The 19,239-nt window shown below is 59.7% G+C and overlaps 1 protein-coding gene across 1 annotated transcript; it reads left to right on the plus strand.

Moving 5' to 3' along the window:
- The first annotated feature begins 1,924 nt into the window (after nt 1-1,924).
- Nucleotides 1,925-18,136, plus strand: LOC129512153 (uncharacterized). The gene is made up of 4 exons (XM_055329426.1): nt 1,925-1,966; nt 7,285-7,509; nt 8,204-8,648; nt 17,935-18,136. The coding sequence occupies exons 1-4, from the start codon at nt 1,925-1,927 to the stop codon at nt 18,108-18,110; spliced, it is 888 nt and encodes a 295-aa protein (XP_055185401.1). The 3' UTR covers nt 18,111-18,136.
- The last annotated feature ends 1,103 nt before the right edge of the window (nt 18,137-19,239 follow it).

Below are 19,239 nucleotides of genomic sequence, written 5' to 3' on the forward strand. Positions count from 1 at the left end.
CAGGGACCTGGTTCCAGGGGACCCAAGCAGGAGGGGGCCGGGGAGCAGGAGATTTGGGAGAAGCCTGAGGGAAACCATGGGTAGAGCAATCAGAAGGGTTTGCGTGCTTGCGCAAGGGCAGCAGTCGCTCTTTTATCTGAGGTCGGGGCTGTGGGCCAGGAAGGGAGGGAGACACCACCAGGAGAGTCCAGGGGATGTACAGAGGGCACGCCGCCACCTTGCCCAGGCACCTGGCCTTGGGCTGGGGAGGACCTTTGTAGGGCCCGCGGAGGGATGGAATGGGGTCCTGGGTTGCCTTTCAGGGGCTCAGCTGCCCCCTGTCGTCCTGGCCATGTCATGCTTCTGGGCCCCGTTCCTTCCAGGTGTGCTGCCCACACGCCCCTGTGCACCTGCCAGGCTGGCAGGGAGCTGGGGCGTCTCTTCCTGCGCACACTTCCCATTCGCCCAGAGCCCCCACCCCCGGTGCCCAGGGCAGGACTGAATTTGCTCACCTTCCTGCTCTCCCACACGTCTGCTTTCCTGTTCCGCTTCCTCTTCCTGCTTTCATTTGTTCCCTCAGGCGTGAACCTGATCGTTTTATTCCACAAACGTTTTTGGAGTGCCTACTGCCTGAGAGCTTCTTTTTTCTTTCTTTCTTTTTGAAAAGATTTTATTTATTTATTTGACAGAGAGAGAGAGAGCACAAGCAGGGGGAGTGGCAGGCAGAGGGAGAGGGAGAAGCAGGCTCCCCTGGAGCAGAGAGCCTAAGCGAGGTTAGAGGCTTGATTCCAGGAGCCCAGGGTCATGACCTGAGCTGAAGGCAGACACTTAACCGATGGAGCCACCCAGGAGCCCCTGGATGAGAGCTTCTGAATGAAGAGAGAGAAGAGGATGGATCTTGCCTTTGCTTGCGTGGGGGAGACAGGGAGGCCAGGGGCTGGGTTTAGGGTACACTTCGGAGGCAGCGTTAACAGGAGTTGTTGATAGATCAGGTTTGTGGGGAGCCCAGGCGGCATCAAGGTGGCATCTGGTTTTGGTCTCAGTAAGCCAATACCAGCCACATACCCTTCATTCCCCACAGAGCCTTGGGAACACACAGCTAGTCTCCCGCCCACAGGGACCTTCTGACACCCAGATTTTAGACTGAGAGAACAGTAAGTATAAAGGCTAGGAATGGGGTTACCAGCCTAAAATACCCCAAGACTCCTGAGGGTACAGCATGGCTTCATCAACAGGACAACCTGGGTGGTCGTGGCATTGCTCCTTCCTCTCTGTGCTGCCTTGGTCAAATTGCTTAGCACCTCTGAGCCTCACCAGTAAAATGGGATTAATAACACTGAGTACTTCGTGAGGTTGTTGTCATCGTTCACTGAGACTTTAATTCATGGGAAACACTTGGCATCGAGCCTGAAAGAAATAGTAAACGCCCCCATGTCGCGCTATGATTATGATTCTAGGTAGAAGGTGGCCAGGTTGCAGAAAAGCCCAGATGCTAGCGTAAGGAATTGGCGCGTCACCCCATGGAGTCAGAGCCTGGAAGTTTTCGAGCAGAGAAAGAACACAAGGAAACCAGCCAGTCAGCACCTCTCCAGTCCCTGCAGCAATCTGAGCCTCAGAGCCGGCAGCAGGTCAGCGGGGGCGAGCCAGGCCACGAGGCTGGTGACCTCCAGCCTCCCGGGGCCTACGGCTGCCCCAGTTCCAGACCCAGGCAGTAGAAGTGACTCTGCCCTCACCCCCAGCATCCCTCCGGGCAGAGCCAGATAGATGGTTTAATAACGCAGGCTGCCTGGCTGACCCTGTGGCCGCTGAGCCAGCTGAGACACATGCCACCCCCTTGCGACAGCTGTGCGGCCCAGGCTTGAGGCGCCAGTGAGGTCCCTGGACAGGAGAATTCTGAGGCCCCATGTAAGGGTGCTTAGATCCCAACGGCAGACACCTTGACAGCATGGGGCTCCGCAGCCTCTTGCTAGTGGGCAACAAAGACCAGGTAAATGCAGTGCCTGAGCCCCTCATCCCCTCCCAGGTCTCCCTGGGGGGTGTCTCAGAAATGACCCCTGGCTCCAAAGGCTGGGGAGCCCGTCTGTCCCATGCATGCAGACCCTACCTGTGTTGGAGAAGGCTTCAGTCTCACCCCTGTGCTACCGGCTTGGGCAGCTCATGAGGGCCCTCCAGGGGCACTCCTTCTGTGCCTGGTGAGTGGCTGGGCACCCAGGATACAGATCGGGTCAGATGTGGCTGGATCTGGGAGCTGGGAGCTGCTCATCTTCCAGGGGAGACACCGGGTAGACCCACAGAGGGGCTCTCATTCCCTTCCTGTCTGAGGGTGCCCTCCAGGTCTGCTTTACCAAGATGGTGGGGAGGCAGGCTGGTCAACCTCGCCACCTAGGGATCTCTGCTCCAAGCTGGGCAGGTAGGGTACAGTTAGCACCCTTAAGGAACTTCCCTGGGGGCCCTCCCATAACTAGATCTGTGGGTCAAAGGGTATCCCCATGGACACTTCAAAATATCCCCCAGAGGTAGCCTTGCTCTCTGGCCCTCATAGGCACCCTCTCCTGGGGGCCAACACCCAGCCAGCCTCCCGTCTGGCCTCATCAGGAACTTTATGTACATTCTTCCTGCCCCACTAGCCTTGAGCTGCCCTTGATTCATGGATATGAGGACTCTAGACTCTCAGCATCATCAAATTCCATGGAATTAGGTTCTCCAGCTCCAGTATCCATACTCTTAATTCTGTTTTCGCCTTTGCTAGTCTGGATGCAGACACAGAACTTTCTGAATTTCCCCCAATATAATTGATTGACCTCAAGCCCATGGGCTCCCAGGATGGCCCCCGGTGATACCTTCCTCCCGGAATTCATATCCTGTGAGGTTCTCTCCCACAGGGAACAGGGCAGACCTATGTAACCAGTAGGAAATTGCAAACACTGAGAATGTGTAACTTTGGAGGATGGGGCATGTAAGACACTGTGGCCTCCTCTTTGTTGGCTCTGGGGGAAGCGGCCGCCATACTGGGAGGATGCGCAAGCAGTCCTGTTGGGAGGTCCACGCAGCACAAACTGAGGCCTCCCCCCACCAGCAGCGCCACCTGCCAGCCACGTGGATGAACCACTGTGGAAGGAGCTTCTCCAGCCCCAGCCCAGCCTTCAGATGAATGCAGCCCCAACCAACAGCCCGACTCACTCTTTGGAGATTTCTCAAGCAAGAATCACCTGCTCCAGGGGGTGTCTGGGTGGCTCAGTAGGTTAAGCATCTGCCTTCGGCTCAGGTCATGATCTCAAGGTCTTGGGATCCAGCCCTGTGTGGGGCTCCCTGCTTAGCAGGAAGTCTACTTCTCCCTCTCCCTCTGCTGCTCCCCCTCTCTTGCTCTGTCAAATAAAGAAATAACATCTTAAAAAAAAAAAAAAAGAATCACCCACTCCTAAATTCCTGACCTCAGCAACATTGCAATAATAACTGGGTTTTTGTTCTGTTTTGTTTTGGCTGATATAAGCCACTGGGTTTTGAGGTACTGTGTTACACAGCCACAGATGACTAATATGATAAGCATGTAGACTTTCCTAAAGGAAGCAGGGAAGGGAAGGGGTTTAGGGAGGATGAAGTGGGGAGGGGGATTATACTGTACACTCCACAGCAAAATGACTTAAGAATCCCTTTGGGAAGTGTGTGTGTTCTCCAAAGTCCATTCTCTGGGGGCTTCCCTGCATCACTCCTTCCTCCTGACCAGCCCCAAATCCTCTCATCCTATTAGGCCTGGGAATTTGCCCTGCCTTCAACTTTGCATTCTGTGACCTGTTATAGTGCCAGCAAAACAAAACACTCCCATGTAAAGGACCCCCCCGCCCCCGCCCTTCCCCAGAAGCTCGGTCTCCATGTCATCATATTCCCCTGGGATGGCTCTGTGGTGGGCAAGGTGCAGAGATCTGGGGGTGGGGAAGCTTCAGGTTTTCCCTTCTGGGGGGTCCTGCATCTCATCACTGGTTCTTGTCTCTTGTGATTGTAGCCTTAATTCCAGCAGCAGAGGCACAGCAGAAAAAGCTGATTTTTGGTTTGGATCCAAAACAGGAATGTGACACCTCATACACACTCTGGTATCTGTATGTTTCACTAAAAGCATCTTAACCTAATCTTCTTAATCAACTCAAAATGCCACATAGACCAAGTGAAAAACAATTCATCTAAGTACAAAGGGTAGATCTCATGGTTCACTTTAGACAGCGCGGGGAGCTGTTAGCATTCCTGGGTTCCTCCGGAACTTACTGCTCCACTCTCTAAGCCCTGCAGAAAGGAAGAGCTTCTGGAAAAATGTCCCTGTGGCCATGTGGCCAGGGCAGTGGGCTCATCTGGGTGTGATCCATGTCTGGTCAACTCAGGGGAAAGGGGTGCTCGTGGGTGGGCTCTTAGAGGCAGCTCACCAGCACCACTGGGAGATTCCAGAACGCATGGGATCTGGGATTCAGGACAGGGGTCCAGGCAGCTGGAAATACCTGCCTGTCATCTGGCATGAAGGCTTCTGGGATGGTTCTGCTTCGGTGGTTTTTCCTGTCCACACATCATTCCACCTACGAGGGCTCAACGAGCCCAGCAGGGGCGGGGGTGGGGGTGGGTGGGCAGGCATTCTGATTCGCGTTCCACCAAGACTGCATACGCACGCACACACATACACACACGTAGGTGGGGAGAGAGGCGATTGTAGTGTTGGTGGGAAGGGAGATAGATGCTGGGTGCCCAGAACAAAAGCCCCCTAATGTCCACTTCAGTGACTTATTAATGAGAATAATGGATCAAAAGCGCTCTGCACAGTGTCTGGTCCTGAGTCAGCCACCATATCCAGTAGCTGCTATGATGGAGGTGATGGGTGAGGAGTAAGTTGGGGGAGGACACACGTGAGGATGAATAATAGTACTGCTGTCATTCAGACCTACACAGAGTGTGGCAGGAACCAATGGAGGAAGAAGTAACTTGGCCAGCTCAGCTTAGGGGTGCTCAGGGGAGGCTTCACAGAGGAGGTGGCCTTTGAGCAGTACCTGAAGAAAGACTGGAAGTGAACAGCTAGAGAGGTAATATGGGAGGAGGAAAGGCATCCGGGCTGAGGGAATAGCAGCGTCAAAAGCACAAATGGAATGGAGATTATAAGATTTCATGGCATGTTCTGGAAAGGGCAGGTCTTGGTGTTGCTGGGACCCAGAGCACGTGTGGGGTGATACGAGAAGATGCTGGGGTGGGGGGTAAATAAAGGCCCCACTGCAAAGGGCCTGATCTGGGCAGGTTAAGGAGTTTGGGTTTTATGTCGTGGCAGAGAGGACATACTACTCGTCCCCGGTCTGCACCGAAGGCAGACATCACCAGTGGGTCATGACACTTTCTGCAGAGGGAGCACTCAGGCAGCTGCTGCCAATCCCATGGCATTGTCATGAGAAATGGAACACACCGCATTGCTGCATGGGAGCTCTTGGAGGGTGATGATGAGGTGACAGTGCAGGTGTCCACGTGAAAGATGGCAAGGCCTGATCTAGGACAGTGACGACGGGGATGGACGTATTGCTGCCCACGTTTGTCTTAACCTTACCTGTCCATCTAGAGAGATTCTAGACAGTCTCCTTATCACCCCTGCTCCCTGGTCCGGCCGGGATGCTCAGGGTGCTGTGTGTGTGTGTGTGCTCCCTATGGGCCTCTATTTTAGTGAGGGTGCTGCTGTCTTTCTGGACCTGCACTATCGGACATGATAGCGACTAGCCACCTACAGCTGTTTAAATCTAAATTAATAAAACAAAAATTAAAATTCAGCTCCTGCTCGACCACACTAGCCACAATTTCGAGCACTTAACAGCCATATGTTCTTAGTGACTACTGTGCTGGACAGTGCAGATAGAACATTTCCACCACCACATCTCTAGTTATCTCTCTCTCAAATAAGTAAGTAAATAAATCTTAAAAAAAAAAAAAAGAAAAAGGAAGAAAGGAAGGGTGCCTCAGTGGTTCAGTTGGTTGAGCATCCCACTCTTGATTTCGGCTCAGGTCATGATCTCAGGGTCATGGGATTGAGCTACTACGTCGGGCTCCATGCTCAGTTGGGAGTCTGCTTGTCCCTCTCCCTCTGCTCCTCCCTGCACTCCTCCCATTGCACGTGTGTTCTCTCTCATATAAATAAACAAATAATCTTTAAAAAACTAGAACACTTCCACCATCACAGAAAATTCTATTGGACAGTACTGGTCTAGAGAAAGCCCAGTGAAGTGTCCAGATGGTGTGGGCCACCATGACCCGGGGGAGGGGGGCAGACCAACTCTATCTCCTATTTAGTGGCAGTGACTAAGTTAAGAGTTTGAAAGTCTTTCCAGCCCATGTCGGCCTAGGAAGGGCAGTCTCCAGGAAGAGAGTCTCACTTAGAACATTTTAGAGCTGAAGTCACCCCAGAGCTAAGTCAGCTAGATCTGGGGGTCCCAGGTGGGATGGCAGTGCTCACGTAGCGAGCACAGCGTGGTGATGAGGACAGGGATGCTTTGGCTACTCTCATTTCACCAAAGGGAAACCAGGCTCAGAGAGGGGTGCGACCTGCCCCTCGGCAGATGGCTGGGAGAGTCACGCAGCAGAACCAGAAGAGGCTGTTTGGCTGCCCGCTGCCCGGTGTTCCTTGAGATCCCGGCTCAGTTTCTGGGGCCGGAGCGCGTTAGGCGGGCCTCATCCGCTAGGAGGGTCTGCACGCTGGAGCCACGGTCACCGGGGTGACCAGGGGAGCTCTGTGCAGTGGAGCACTCCACCCGCCAGAGGGCGCAGGGGCCGCTGTGTCGCCTCCTGAGGTGGACGAGGCAGTGTGGGGGGGAGGGTGAGATTCTTCTCGCCAGGACTTGGCCGGGGAGGGGAGGACCGGGCGCTTCACGCCCAGCTCTGTGCGGGGAACGTCCTGGAAGCCCTTGCCCTCTAGGAGCGCTCAGTTCAAAGGGCAGAGACGGCATAGTGACTCGTAGGATCTGCAGTGAGGGGCCTTGAAGGGTGGGTAGGAGTGCGCTGAGCACCCTGCAGTGCCGCTGGGGAGGGCAGAGGTGCAACGCTCTGTTGTCTCTCTCCTCCTTGGGGAGATAAAGGTGCCTGCGTCCCAGCTCTTCTCCGCCCTCCCGATCCCATCCTGGACCTGCTTTCCTGTTCTCAGTTAAAGGAGGGAGGAATTTCTGAACAGACGGTCTTGCCGCTCCAGTGGTACCCGGCTCTGTGGAGTTCCCTGCACACACACACCTGGCTGTTTCACGCCTCTGTGCCTTTGCACAGGCTGTTCCCACAGCCTGATACACCCCTCTCCACCTTCTCCAGCTGACCACCTCCTACTCATCCATCAGAGATTCAGCTCGGGCAGGGGCTCCGGGGAGTCGCTGCCGTTCCTGGCCTGGACGGGACGCTCCTGACGCTCCTGCCGCCCTCCTGCAGCGCGGACCTCAGGTCTGCTGGGCACCACCTGAGGACGGGCACTGGCGCATGCGTCCCATAGAAGTGATGGAGACACAGAGGACCTGCTCCAGACGGGGCTTCAGCGTGTGGGTTCGCGGGTCCTGGGAGCCAAGAGAAGGCGCCTGTTTCTTCGGGTCTGAGGGGCACAAGCCGAATCTCCCCACGAGGTGCTCGTGTGCCCAGGTGCCGGCGTACAGGGCCCGATGCCAGAACTTTCTGCATCTCCTACCTCCTCCCCCTAGCTTCTCCCCTTTCGCGGGTGGCCCAGGTGTGTGGGGGCATCGGCCGGGGAGGGGCCAGGGCCTAAGAAGTCTGCAGGGGTCCGGGGCGAAGGGCAGGGAGCCGCAGCCCCGAGCCCCCGCGCAAGGGTGGAGATCTGAAGTCTAAGGCTGTCTCTGCGGCCAAGCTCGCTGCGTGACCTTGGGCGAGTCATTCCTCTCCGGGAGCCTCAGTTGGCTCGCCCGTCAAATGGGAACGCAGCGGCCGCACTTGGCGGGTTGCCCGCGGTGGAGCGCGGAGCTCGGCCCGGGGCGGCCGGACGAGGTGAGGAGGGGTCCAGCCGCCCAGGGGGAGTCGGGGGGCCGCGGGCGTCCCCGGGCGGGCGCTGGGGGGCGCTGCGCACCGGGCGGCTCGCCCCGCGGCAAGTTTGCCTCCAGCTGTTGAATGCGCCCGCGACGGCGGCGGCGGGACCCGGAGCCCGCGGGGTGCGCGGGGCGGGGGGCCGGGCGGGGCGGGGGCTCGGCGGTCCCCGCGGCCGCCGCCGCCGCCTCCCCGGGCGCTGCAGCTGCGGCGTTGGAGCCGGGCGCGGCCCCCGCCCCGCGGCCGCGTGTCTGCGTGCGCGCGTGTCCGTGGAAGGATCGGGCCGGGAGAGGGGGCGGGCGGGGTCTGGCTGCGGACGCGCCTGCGGACGGACGGACGGACAGACCGCCGGCCGCGGCCCCTGACGCACGCTGCGCTCCCACCCCCGGCGGCGGCCCCCGCGAGGCAGAGGCGGCGGCGGTGTCTGCGCGCACACGCGGGCTCGCAGACACACACACACGCACACGCACACCCGGGCCACGCCGCGCACACCCGCACCCGCACCCGCGCCCGCGCCCGCACCCGCACCCGCGCCCGCGCCCGCGCTCGCACTCACTCACTCACTCACACTCACACTCGCGCGCAGGCCCCGCAGCCGCCGCCGCCGCCTCCGGAAGCGGCGCTCGGCCCGGATCCCGGCCGGGCTGGAGGTAAGTGAATCCCTCCGGCCCCGAGCGCCCGCGGCCGGCCGCGGCGGAGGGAGTGAGCGCTGGGACCGGAGGGCACCCCTCTCCGCCGGTGGGGTGGCGCCCGCGGGGGCCACAGCGGGGGGCGGCGGCGGAGGATGAGGCCAGGAAAGCCGCCCGCAGGGGCTCCCGGGTCTGGGCACCAGCGCGAGCCCCCCGGGACCCCCCTGCGCGGAGCGTGCCGGGGGCGGTGGGCGGAGGCGCGCGGGAGGACGCGGAGGACGGCCGGTGAGGCGAGCATTTTCGGGGGGTGGTGCAGAGGCTCGAGGGTGGACGGCTGTACCGGGCAGAGCCACAGCGCACCTCTCAGCCCCCATCCTCGCGAATCGGGGGCCCTCGTCCCCCTCTCACGGGGTGCTGCCGCCCGAGGAATTCATCTTCGTAGCCGGTGAGGGGGGTTTGATGGCTGCTGCTCCAGGGGGGAGGGGGCAGGGTGGGGCTTTACCCCTTTACCCGCAGGAGGGCGATGGGTTTGGTGAGGGCCAGATCCGGGGAGTGGGGTCCCCTGGGTGGGTGGGGACCCTTGCAAAGGCTTTGCCCCCTTCTCCGTGGTGCTGGTGCGGGGCAAGCAGGGAGGCAGCCCTGGGAAGCGGCGGAGACGGGAGACCGGCATAGACTGCAGCTCTGGCAGGGCCAGGGCCACTGCCGGGCTGCGTGTGTGTGTGTGTGTGTGTGTGTGTGTGTGTGTGTGTGTGTGTGTGTTTGCATGTGTGGACTCCAGCAACTGGCAAAAGCTGGGGGGCAGGGGGGTGGGCGTGTTAGCTGGTGGGGCGCTATGTGCACGTGGGGAGGGATGTGTGTGCCCTGTGTGTGCACACAGGGCCGTGTGCAGGGTGGACACACACACACACACACACTGTCTGTGGCCCAGCAGGATTTCCTTGGAATGTCTGGAGGGGACAGAGCTGGTTATGTGTGTATGTGTGTGCACTCGGGAGGCGTGTGTCCAGGACAGAAGCAGCCACGGAGTGTCAGGCATGCCCAAGGAGAGAGACCAGAAGGGGCTGGTGGTGCTGGCCCTCGGCTTAGCCTCGGAGGAACATCAGGCTTAGTACTTGAGGGCACTTTCTGTAGCGCTGCGCCCCTTCCCTCTGAACTCTTCCTACCCCAGTGGCTGCCTCTGGGGGACACGGCCCGGGTCCCCTTGCCGAGACACAGGTGTTGGGCTGGACTGTGTGTGCGCGCGTCCGGTCTGCGGCTGTTGCCGTCATCAGGCCAGGCTGTCGGAGGAAGAGGGAAGCTGGGGTGGGGTGGGGGTGGGGGGAGGAGGGGGTGCTGGCAACACCTGGAGGAATGTGGTAGAAGGCACCAGCCCCGACTGCCTGATTTAGTGATTTAGTCATTGAGGGACATTTTCATACAGGGAGCTGCATCGTGGGGGTGGGGCTGGGAGGATTTGCCTGTGTACATGTGTGTCCATGGCTCACACACCTGTTCCCGTGGTCTGTCGAGCACCTGTGGGACGTGTTGTGTCTAGGCCATCAGCAGGGCACGTGGGCCTGCTCATGTGTGTAAACGTGTGTCCTATGGGGAATGCACACACATGCGCATGCACGCGTAGGCCCTGCCTGTAAACGCCTGTCCGGAGTGAACTGTGCCCCTGGAGCTGTGTACGTGGGTGGGGACTTCTGGGCCATCTGCCGCTGGGCAGCATGAAAGAGGAGTAATTGCAGGGGAGGGGGTCTCAGGGAGAAGTGTGCATAACATCAGCATTGGCCTGTGGGTGTGACGTCAGTGAGAACCTCTGGGTGTGACATCAGCTCCAGGCTGCCAGTGACGTCACTAGGACGGCAGTGATAAGGGGTCACCCCCAGCAGCCAGAGGGTGTTATGTCAGTGTGTGTGTGTGTGGGGGTGCGGCCAAGTCTGGTCATATCCCCTATGTGTGAGCAGTGAGAGGGGGAGGAGGATGGAGCCTCTGAGTGAGGGGTCCCTCTCCAGATGCCCCAAGTGGATGTGGAGCCCCTTTTCTGCAGGCATCCTGCCCTAATAGGGCATCTTCTCTGCCCTCCACATTTCATATGGGGTGCCTTTCCTCCTCCCCCTGGCAGTCCCTATTCACCAGTTCCAGCTAGGTCATGGAGATACGTGTTAGCCAGTGAGAGTGTGTGTGTAAATGTGTGTGACAGCACAGCCGGGGAGACAGGGCCTCGAGAGTTCCAGTCCTATGTTGTACTCTGTGTTTTGTGACTTTGGCATTCTTGTCACCTCTCTGGGTCTCAGTTTGTCATCTGAACCTGGGGCAGGGGTGGTTGGAAAGGTGAGGGGTGTCCCAGGAGACAATGGGCCTTTGGGGTGCTGGGTGCCTGGCCCACAGTGGGGGCTCAGTCCACCATGGCCCCCGGCCTCCCGTCCCCCAGCTCAGAGTCCAACTTTGTAAAGAACTTCTCTTTCCCTTCTCGGATCCCCAGAGCCGTCCTGTGGGGCTGGCAGGCAGGCTGCCATCACGTGGACACTTGACAGATGAGCAAACTGAGGTCTGAAGGGTAAAGTAAGCTGTCTGTTGATTCATTCCTTAGTGAGAACTTGCCCCCATCTGCCTTCTCCAGCTTGGCGGGTGCGGGGAGACACTCTGGATTGGCAGGTCCCTTCCTGCAGGGCACTTTCATTTTTTTTTTTTTAATGGAAGGACAGAGAGCTCTGTGCAGTGGGGGTGGGGAGTGCCCAAGGCCCAGGGGTCACTGGTGACTGCAGAGGCTGCCGAGACTCCCAGTCCAGTCTGGTTCATTCTCCCACTCGACAAGGTTCAGAGACAGGCAGGGTGATAGAAATGGGTGCTTCTGGCTGCTGAGCCTTCCCCAGTGTGCTGTATGCCCTTCCCGGTGTGGCTTCCTCATCCCCTGAAGCCTGCGGGATGTCTGCTTGGGAAGCAGAACCAGTTCAGTGACACCTCCACCACCGAGCAGCGAGCAGCAGTGTGTGACACGGGGGTCAGCCGCTCTCTCCTCTGTCTGTGAGGTGGCAGCGGCTGCTGTCTTGCAGGCTCAGTGAGCGAGTGTGAAAGTGTGGCATCCACGCGCAGGGCTGGGAGGTACCCATCACGGTTACCCTCACCCAGTCCAGCTTCAGTGCCCCTGGGTCCAGGTCTGTGCCCCCCACCCCACCCCCAAGTCTGCAGTGGCACCCTGGGCCATGCAGAGCAGAAAGCCAGGAGACAGGATTGCCTGGAAGCCGAGCCTCCCTAACCAGTAGTCCAGAAGGTTAACTCAATCCTCTGCCTCCCGCTGCTCAGTCCAGTCCCCTATTAAATTCACCTTCTTGTGGCTCAATTAGCACCTGGGGCAGAGTCACTGCCATTATTACCTATTACTGGGAGGCCCCTAGTCCTGGTGGGGTGGGGGGAGTGACTGGGGGTTGGAATAATAGAGCCCCTCCCCCTCTGCTCTGCAAACAGTCCCCAGGGAGGCCCCAGAGAGGCTCTGAGGGCTAGGGAGCCACCTGGGCAAGCTGAGGCTGCATGGTGCCGCTGGCAGCAATAATTACAGTGACAATAATAATCATGATATTAGCTAATATTCATTGAGCCTGAGAGCCAGGCCCGGGATGAAGCTCTTTGTAAGTGTTTAATCCCGCAGAACCTTCTGCAGCACAGCTATTCTTACTCCCCATTTCCCACACAAGAAACAGAGAGGTTACAGACCAGCTTAGGGCCACACAGCAGTGGAGCCAGGACTGGAAGTCCCATATCAGATCAGCACTGTGAATCGATGAACTCCTTTGCCAGGGGTCCTTTCCATCTCGGGGTGTTCCTCACTGAGGGACCCCTCTGGGCCTTGCCTTGCTCATCTATCAGCAGGAGAAGCAGTGGGTGTGGCAGTGGCTGCAGGGACAGAGAGGCGGGGAGCCTCAGGCCTGTCCCACCCTCCTCTGTGCCCCTCCCCCACCAGGTGACCTGTGACATCCCTGTTGACAGCAGCACACTCTCTTGTGCATCCCCGTGGCACCGAGCACAGCACCGGCACACAGTGGGTCCTCTGTAGGGGCGTCCCCTGGGTGATGAAAGGGATGCTGCTCCCAGATCAGTATCTTCCCCAGGCTTCAAGGTTGTTACTGTCTCAGCTGTGGTCCCCCCTGGGCCACTTGGCCATATCCTCCCCCTGTCTCACTCTCGGAAAGAGTAGGGCCCCAGGGTCCAAATTCTGCCTCTTTTTAACTGTGTGTGTCTTGGGAGAGTAAGTTTTCTTCCAGAAGCCCTGCTTCCTCAATATAGAGTAGGGATAATGATGCCGGGTTCCTAACTTTTCCAGTGTGGTTACATAAGAGAATGTCAAGTGTGGAGCATTGTGTCTGGCACATAGTAGGTGTCAATTAGATGAGTTCCCTCCCCCTTCCCATCTGTCTCCCTTATTCATGCCTGGTTCTCTGGAGTGGGTCCTGGGCTGTGTGTGTGTATGTGTGTGTATGTATGTATCCCTCCCTCTGCTTCCAGCTTCTGTGTTCACCCCCTAAAATACATAGAAAATGTTTCCAGAGCCAGGCTGGGGGGCCCCACAGATGTGTGAGAAGGGGCTGGGAGCTTCCCCAGCTGGAACGTGCAGAGGGGCTGGGAGGGGGCAGGGCATGTGTGTCTGTGTGCACCTGTGCGTGTATGTGACTGTATAGGTGTGCGAGTGTGTGTGTGTGTGTGTGTGTGACTCTGTGTGTGTACCTGCACATCCGGTCTCCACCTCTCCCTGGGAAAGGTGGGGAGCAGTTCTGAAGGGCTGCCTGACCCGTCTGCTCTGGGCCCAGTCCCCAGACTCGGGCCTGACTCAGTTTCCCTCCTTGGCCCATCTTTGTCCTCCTTGAAATTCTCCGTGGATGGTGGAGAGATGCAGGCGGTGGGGTTGGCAGCCCACCTGCCTTGGTTCTTGTACTTCTCATTACCTGGGAGGAGGGGGTTCATGGTTCTGCTTGTTTAGCATTTCCTGTCTGTCTCCTACGAGTACGAGTACGGCAGCTCCACACAGGCATGGACCGGTAGGCCCTCAAAATTTACTTGCAGAAGTTCTTCTTATTTACATGCTATTGAGGATGGACTGGCTGGTGCATTTCGCATTCAGTACATACACACACACACGCGCGCGCGCGCGCGCGTGTGCACAAGCATATCTAGCATATCTAATCCAGGGATAAAACCACTGGGTCTGGGGCTCAGGCAGGAACTCGCAGAGAGGAGTTCCTGCCTTGGAAGAGAGATGGGACACGTGGAACATCTGCCAAGTGCCCTGCGTGAGGCCTGCACACAGTAGGGCTTGGGTGACAAGGGGTTCTTGGTTGTCTGTGACCCCACCTCGAGGGGGCTGGCCCTGCAGGTTGCGGGTCAGGTGCTGAGCCAGCCTGGTAATCTGGGCAGGAGAGGCTGGGGACCACTTCTGCTCAGGCTCGGCAGGATTCCCGTGACAGTGCACCTGCTGTGAGCCAGGCACGGGACACAACACTGTCCATTATCTTGTTTAATTTTGGCTGGAGGACAGTGACAGAGGTCCAGCCAGACTCTGGGTGGGGGCAGGCCAGGTGAGAGACCACCATGTGAGCCAAGGTCTGGAGGTCGGAAAGCCCGGAGTGGATTTTGGGAAAATGAGTCTGGCGTGTAGTTGAGGGATCAGTCACATAGGACGTAAACTTTGGGCCAAGAAAGTGAGTGTTGGCCTTTCTGTCAGGGGGCAGGCGAGGGGGTGGGCACCAGAGTCTCTGTGTGTTTGTTAAAAATGCAGATTCTTGGGACTCAGCTGCTGAGGTTTTAATTCAGTAAGGTTGACGTGTGCCCTGGGAACCTGCATTTTCAATGCATTTCCAGAATATTAATTCACCCACGTTTGCTGGTTGGAGGGCAGCCGAGGGGGCTGCATTTTCTGGATCTTCCCACACAGGTGGGGAGGCAGCAAACCACCTGCATTTTTCAGAGGAGCCTGGGCTCACAGAAGTGCGGTCCCTTGTCTGTGGCGAGGCCAGGCCCCTACTGACTAGTCGTCTCCACGGTCACTGACTGCAGTTCTAAGCTTGCTCAGTGGCCCTCTTTATTTTTATTTTTTAAAGATTTTATTTATTTATTTATTCATGAGAGACACACAGAGAGAGAGAGAGAGGCAGAGGGAGAAGCAGGCTCCACACAGGGAGCCTGATGTGGGACTCGATCCTGAGCCCAAGGCAGACGCTCAACCACTGAGCCATCCAGGCGCCCCTAGTGGCCCTCTTTAAAACCCCAGAGCGACTCTCTGCATCATTCCTGTTGTATAGACAGAGGAGGGAGCGATAAGAGTTGGTGGGCACAGGTTCAAGGCTGCACAGCTGGTAAAGACCTGAAGTGCGGTGGGGATGAAGTGACACAGGAGAGAGCCTGCCTGGCATCTTGGACAGACCGTGCCCTCCCTCTCTCTTCCTTTGGTGCCAGAGCTCAGGTGGAGGTGAGGCTGGAGTTGTGCATGTGAGCAGAGGCCAGAGGCTGCCAGGCGGTGGAGGTGGGAGCAGAGAAGCCAGAGGAGGACGGAGAAGCCTCCTGGAGGCGACAGTGCAGAGTTGCTTAGCTGGGGCCTGAGGGCTGTCATCCCGTGGGTGCTCTGGCCCAGGCGGGTCTGGGGGTGTGTCCATCCCTAGTGCCAGTCAGAGGCCCGTCCCGGGCGGCCCCAGGGTGCACCTGCACAGCCCTCTCAGGGCACATGCATGATGGCGGGGTGGGCGGGGGTGCACACGGAGCCCTAGTACCCCCCTCCCGCCAGCTCGGTGGCCTGCTGCCCGCCAGTTTCTGCCTTACTTCCCTGTGCTTGGAATTTGCAACCGCATCCCTTGCCGCTCTCAGCCAATTTCACGGCCTCTGGGCTCAGCTCGGTGCACAGATCGTAAACCCGAGGTGCAGGGCAGGGGCTGGCAGGCGGCAGGCCGCGGGGCGTGCCTGGGAAGGGGGCGGAGGGGCGACCCGAAGAGCCTGCGACTTGTTGGTGAGTGTGTGTGTGTGTCAGGTGGGTGTGGATGGGCTGGGGGCGCCCCTGAGAACTTCCCTGGGAGAGTGGCCCTGCGCCTGTGGGGGGTGGGGGCCCTGCGTCTGCAGGGGGTGGGGGGTGGGTTAGGGAGTGGTTCCTGGTGTGTGGAGGCACAGTGTGTGGGGCTGTGTCGGGGCCCCTGTGCCTGTGGGCATGTTTGTCTGGGTGTGTATGGTGAAGCCTGTGTGTGTTGGGGGCCGTCCAGGGCGAGTGGGCTCCAGAGCATTTCCATGGGTGTGTGGACGGGTGTCTGTGCAGTGGCCCTGGGCGTGTGAGTCTGTGTGTCCAGGGGGTGCCCCCGTGTCGGGGTTCTGTGGGCAGTTGTGTACAGTGCATCTGCGTCCATGTGCACACGTATGTCGGAGGGAATGTGAAATTCTGGTGTGTTGTTTGCGCCTGGGGGTCCTGTGGGTGCTGGTGTGTGTGTGAGGGTATAGTGTGTGGGGGGGCTCAGGGTCAAGTGTGGGGGGAGGTACCCCTGGGGACCTGGGCCCCAGAGCCCTCTCCAGGAGCCGGCTGGTCGGTCCTCGTTCTGTGCCTGTGAGCGGGGCCCGCGCATGTGCCTCTGTTCTGAGGCGGCCAGCTGCCAGCCACGTGTGTTTATGAATGGCGGTGTGGAGGGGGCCAAGGTGTGAGCCCCTGCCTGTGCAGCAGGGCTGGGATTGCCATCTGGGCTGGTGGGGGGTGGGGGCCACACAGAGGAGGGGCCTCTGGGGGAAGAGGATGAGTGTATGCGTGTGCACGTGTGCGCCCAGATGGAGGAAGGTTGGGTGGAGGCACGTCTGTCTGGAAGTCTGTGTGTCTGTTCAGGTGGAAGTCAGGCAGGTATGTTACCCTTAGGGCGTGTGAGTCTACGCGGCCGCCCTGCAGCTGGCAGGACGCAGGCTGTGGGCACGCTGGGGGGCGGGGTGCAGGCCAGAGCGTCAGTGAGAGATGATAGGCTGGGATGGGTGCTCATTCCCTGCCGCTGTAAGATTAGGTGGGGTTGGCGTTGGGGTGGCCATTGGGAGGTGGTGTGGTTGCCGTGTGAGGAGGGAGGGGCTGTGTATGTGAGCACCTGGCGACAGGCTGTGGGAGGGTGTGGGGGCCACCCCACCTGGGTCTGCTGAGTAGGGTGTCTGGCTGGACTTGGGAAGAACCTCCAGGCTCCGGGGCCCTGCAGGGTGCTACGACCATGGGCTAGGCTAGGTGGGGTGGTAGGAATGGGGTCCCTTCAGCTCCCAGAGAATCTCCCTATCCGTGGGCTGCCCCTCCTCCGGGAACCTGGAGGCCTTGAAAGAAGTCCTGTGGCCCCTTCCCTCCCCTCACTCCCGAACCCTGTGGGGGAGGATGGGGACCCAGACTTCTGTCTCTTCTCCATCATCTTTCTGTAGCCAGCCTCCCTCTTCCCCTTCCGCCAGCCTCCATCTCCCCATCTCCCAGACTCTACCCCCCCAGCCTCCCTCTTCTCCATCTTCCAACCTCATCTCCCCCATCTCCCAGACTCCATCCCCTAGCCTCCATCTCCTATCTCCAGGTCTCCATCCCCCATCTCCCAGCCTCCATCTCCCTGCCTCCCGCTCCCCATCTTTCTGCCTCCATCTCCTTGCCTCCCTACCTCTATCTCCCAGCCTCCCTCTCACCCATCTCCCTACCTCCATCTCTCCACCTCCATCTTCTCTATCTCCCAGCCTCCATCTCTTCACCTCCATCTCCCAGCCTCAATCTCCCCCACCTTCCTGCCTCCATCTCCTGTCTCCCAGCCTCCACCTCTCCTGTCTCCCAGCCTCCACCTCCCCCGTCTCCAAGCCTCTACCTCCCCTGTCTCCCAGGCTCCATCTCTCCACCTCCCAGCCTCCACCTCCCCTGTCTCCCAGCCTCCACCTCTCCCGTCTCCCAGCCTCCATCTCTCCACCTCCCAGCCTCCACCTCCCCTGTCTCCCAGCCTCCACCTCCCCCCCTCCAAGCCTCTACCTCCCCTGTCTCCCAGCCTCCATCTCTCCACCTCCAGCCTCCATCTCTCCACCTCCCAGCCTCCATCTCTCCACCTCCCTGCCTCGTCTGCCCCATCTCTCTCCATCTCTGCCTCCATCTCCCTCCATCCCTCCCCTCTCTCTGCCTCCTCCCTCTCTCTCACACTGATATTCATTTGTGGTATATTCGGTTGCCATGGGAAACCTAAGAAAGAAGTGAGTGTACCCTTCAAGACTTCAGCATTCTCCCTCCTCCCTCCCTCCTGCTGCCCCCTCCCCCTCCTTCTCTCCTCCTCTCCTCTCCCTCCCTCCCTCCCCTCTCTCCCCCTCGCTTCCTCAGAAGGAGAAGACCTGGGTGAGAAGCTGCTGCCGCCTGAGCCAGACCGGACCGAGACCCCGTTGCTCCTGCTGCCGCCGCCAGCGCAGGGCCTCCCTGAGACCAGGCCAGGGATAGACCTCGTGGGCCGGAGGGGCCCCCTTAGCCTGCAGACACCGGTAAGGACAGGGTCCTTCTGACCCTGCGCGACTGTGTGGCTGTGTGAGCCCGGCTCACATGACCTGGCCTGGGACCTGTGCTGGAGCATGGCCTGCCCGGCTCCCCTGAGTCCCTTCCTGCCCTGCCCTGCCCGCCCCCGGCTGTGGGCGCCCACTGGCTCCTCCTGGGCATCCCTTCCCCGGGCTGTGAGGCAGCTGTCAGGGCGGCGGGCCTTTCCGGGGGCTGGGACAGGCCCCCCGTGGTGGGTGGGAGGAGGCCCAATCCTGCCCTAAGCCTGCCTGCACCCCAGCAGGGCCGGGGCACCTGCGCACGGGCAGGGGCAGGGGTCGGCTTCCAGGTGGTCTCCTTTCCAACCTCGGGCGGGGGGGGGTCTTTTGGGTGTCGGGGGCCAGCCTGAGGGGCTGGGAGCACAGACAGGCAGGTCAGAATCGATACCGGGTCTGATCCAGCGTCTGGAATTTCTTGGGGGAGCCGTCAGGCAGCTGGAGGCCACGGGCTTGCAGGCAGGCGGGCGGGCGGGCGGGAGCGGCTCCGTCTAGGCTGGGGCTGGTGGCTGCCCCGGAGAGGAGAGGCTGTCACTGTCACCGCGGCTGTGTTGGTGGTGGCCACGTGGAGGGAGCTGTGGTCCGGGCGGGTGCTGAGTGACGGTGGTTGCCTTGGCGAGGGAGCCGCCTCTGTGGCATTGTGGTCTCCATGGAGAGAGGAGGAGACAAGGGAGGAGGCTGGCTGTCTGGGCCTGGGTGTTGGTGGTTGCTAAGGAGAGGGAGATGCCGTCTCCAGGGCGCGGTGGTCCCCACGTGGAGGGGCTGTGGCTGCTGAGGTGTTGACAGCCCCAGGGAAGGGCTGGTGGTGGGTGCCCTAGGGGGGCCGCGCAGGGAGAGAGTGGGGGGGGCTGGTGGGGGTGAGGCAGGGAGGGGAGGGGCTGCGGCGTGGACTTGGGGTGGACTTGGGGTTGCCGGCCGGGGTTAAGTGGGGTCCCTGGGGAGCAAGGCATGCTGGGTGGAGCTGAGCTGTGCCTGTCCCTTCCATGCTCATCCTGTCTGTCCCTGGGGCCAGACTGGGGACCCTGCTACTGTACAGGGCCCTCCCAAGACCCCGTCTTGCCTCTTATTCCCTCCCACTTCCGCACCAGTCTCCCCACCTCTGCCT

Source organism: Nyctereutes procyonoides, unplaced genomic scaffold (assembly GCF_905146905.1).
Source record: "Nyctereutes procyonoides isolate TBG_1078 unplaced genomic scaffold, NYPRO_anot_genome, whole genome shotgun sequence".
NCBI lineage: Eukaryota > Metazoa > Chordata > Mammalia > Carnivora > Canidae > Nyctereutes > Nyctereutes procyonoides.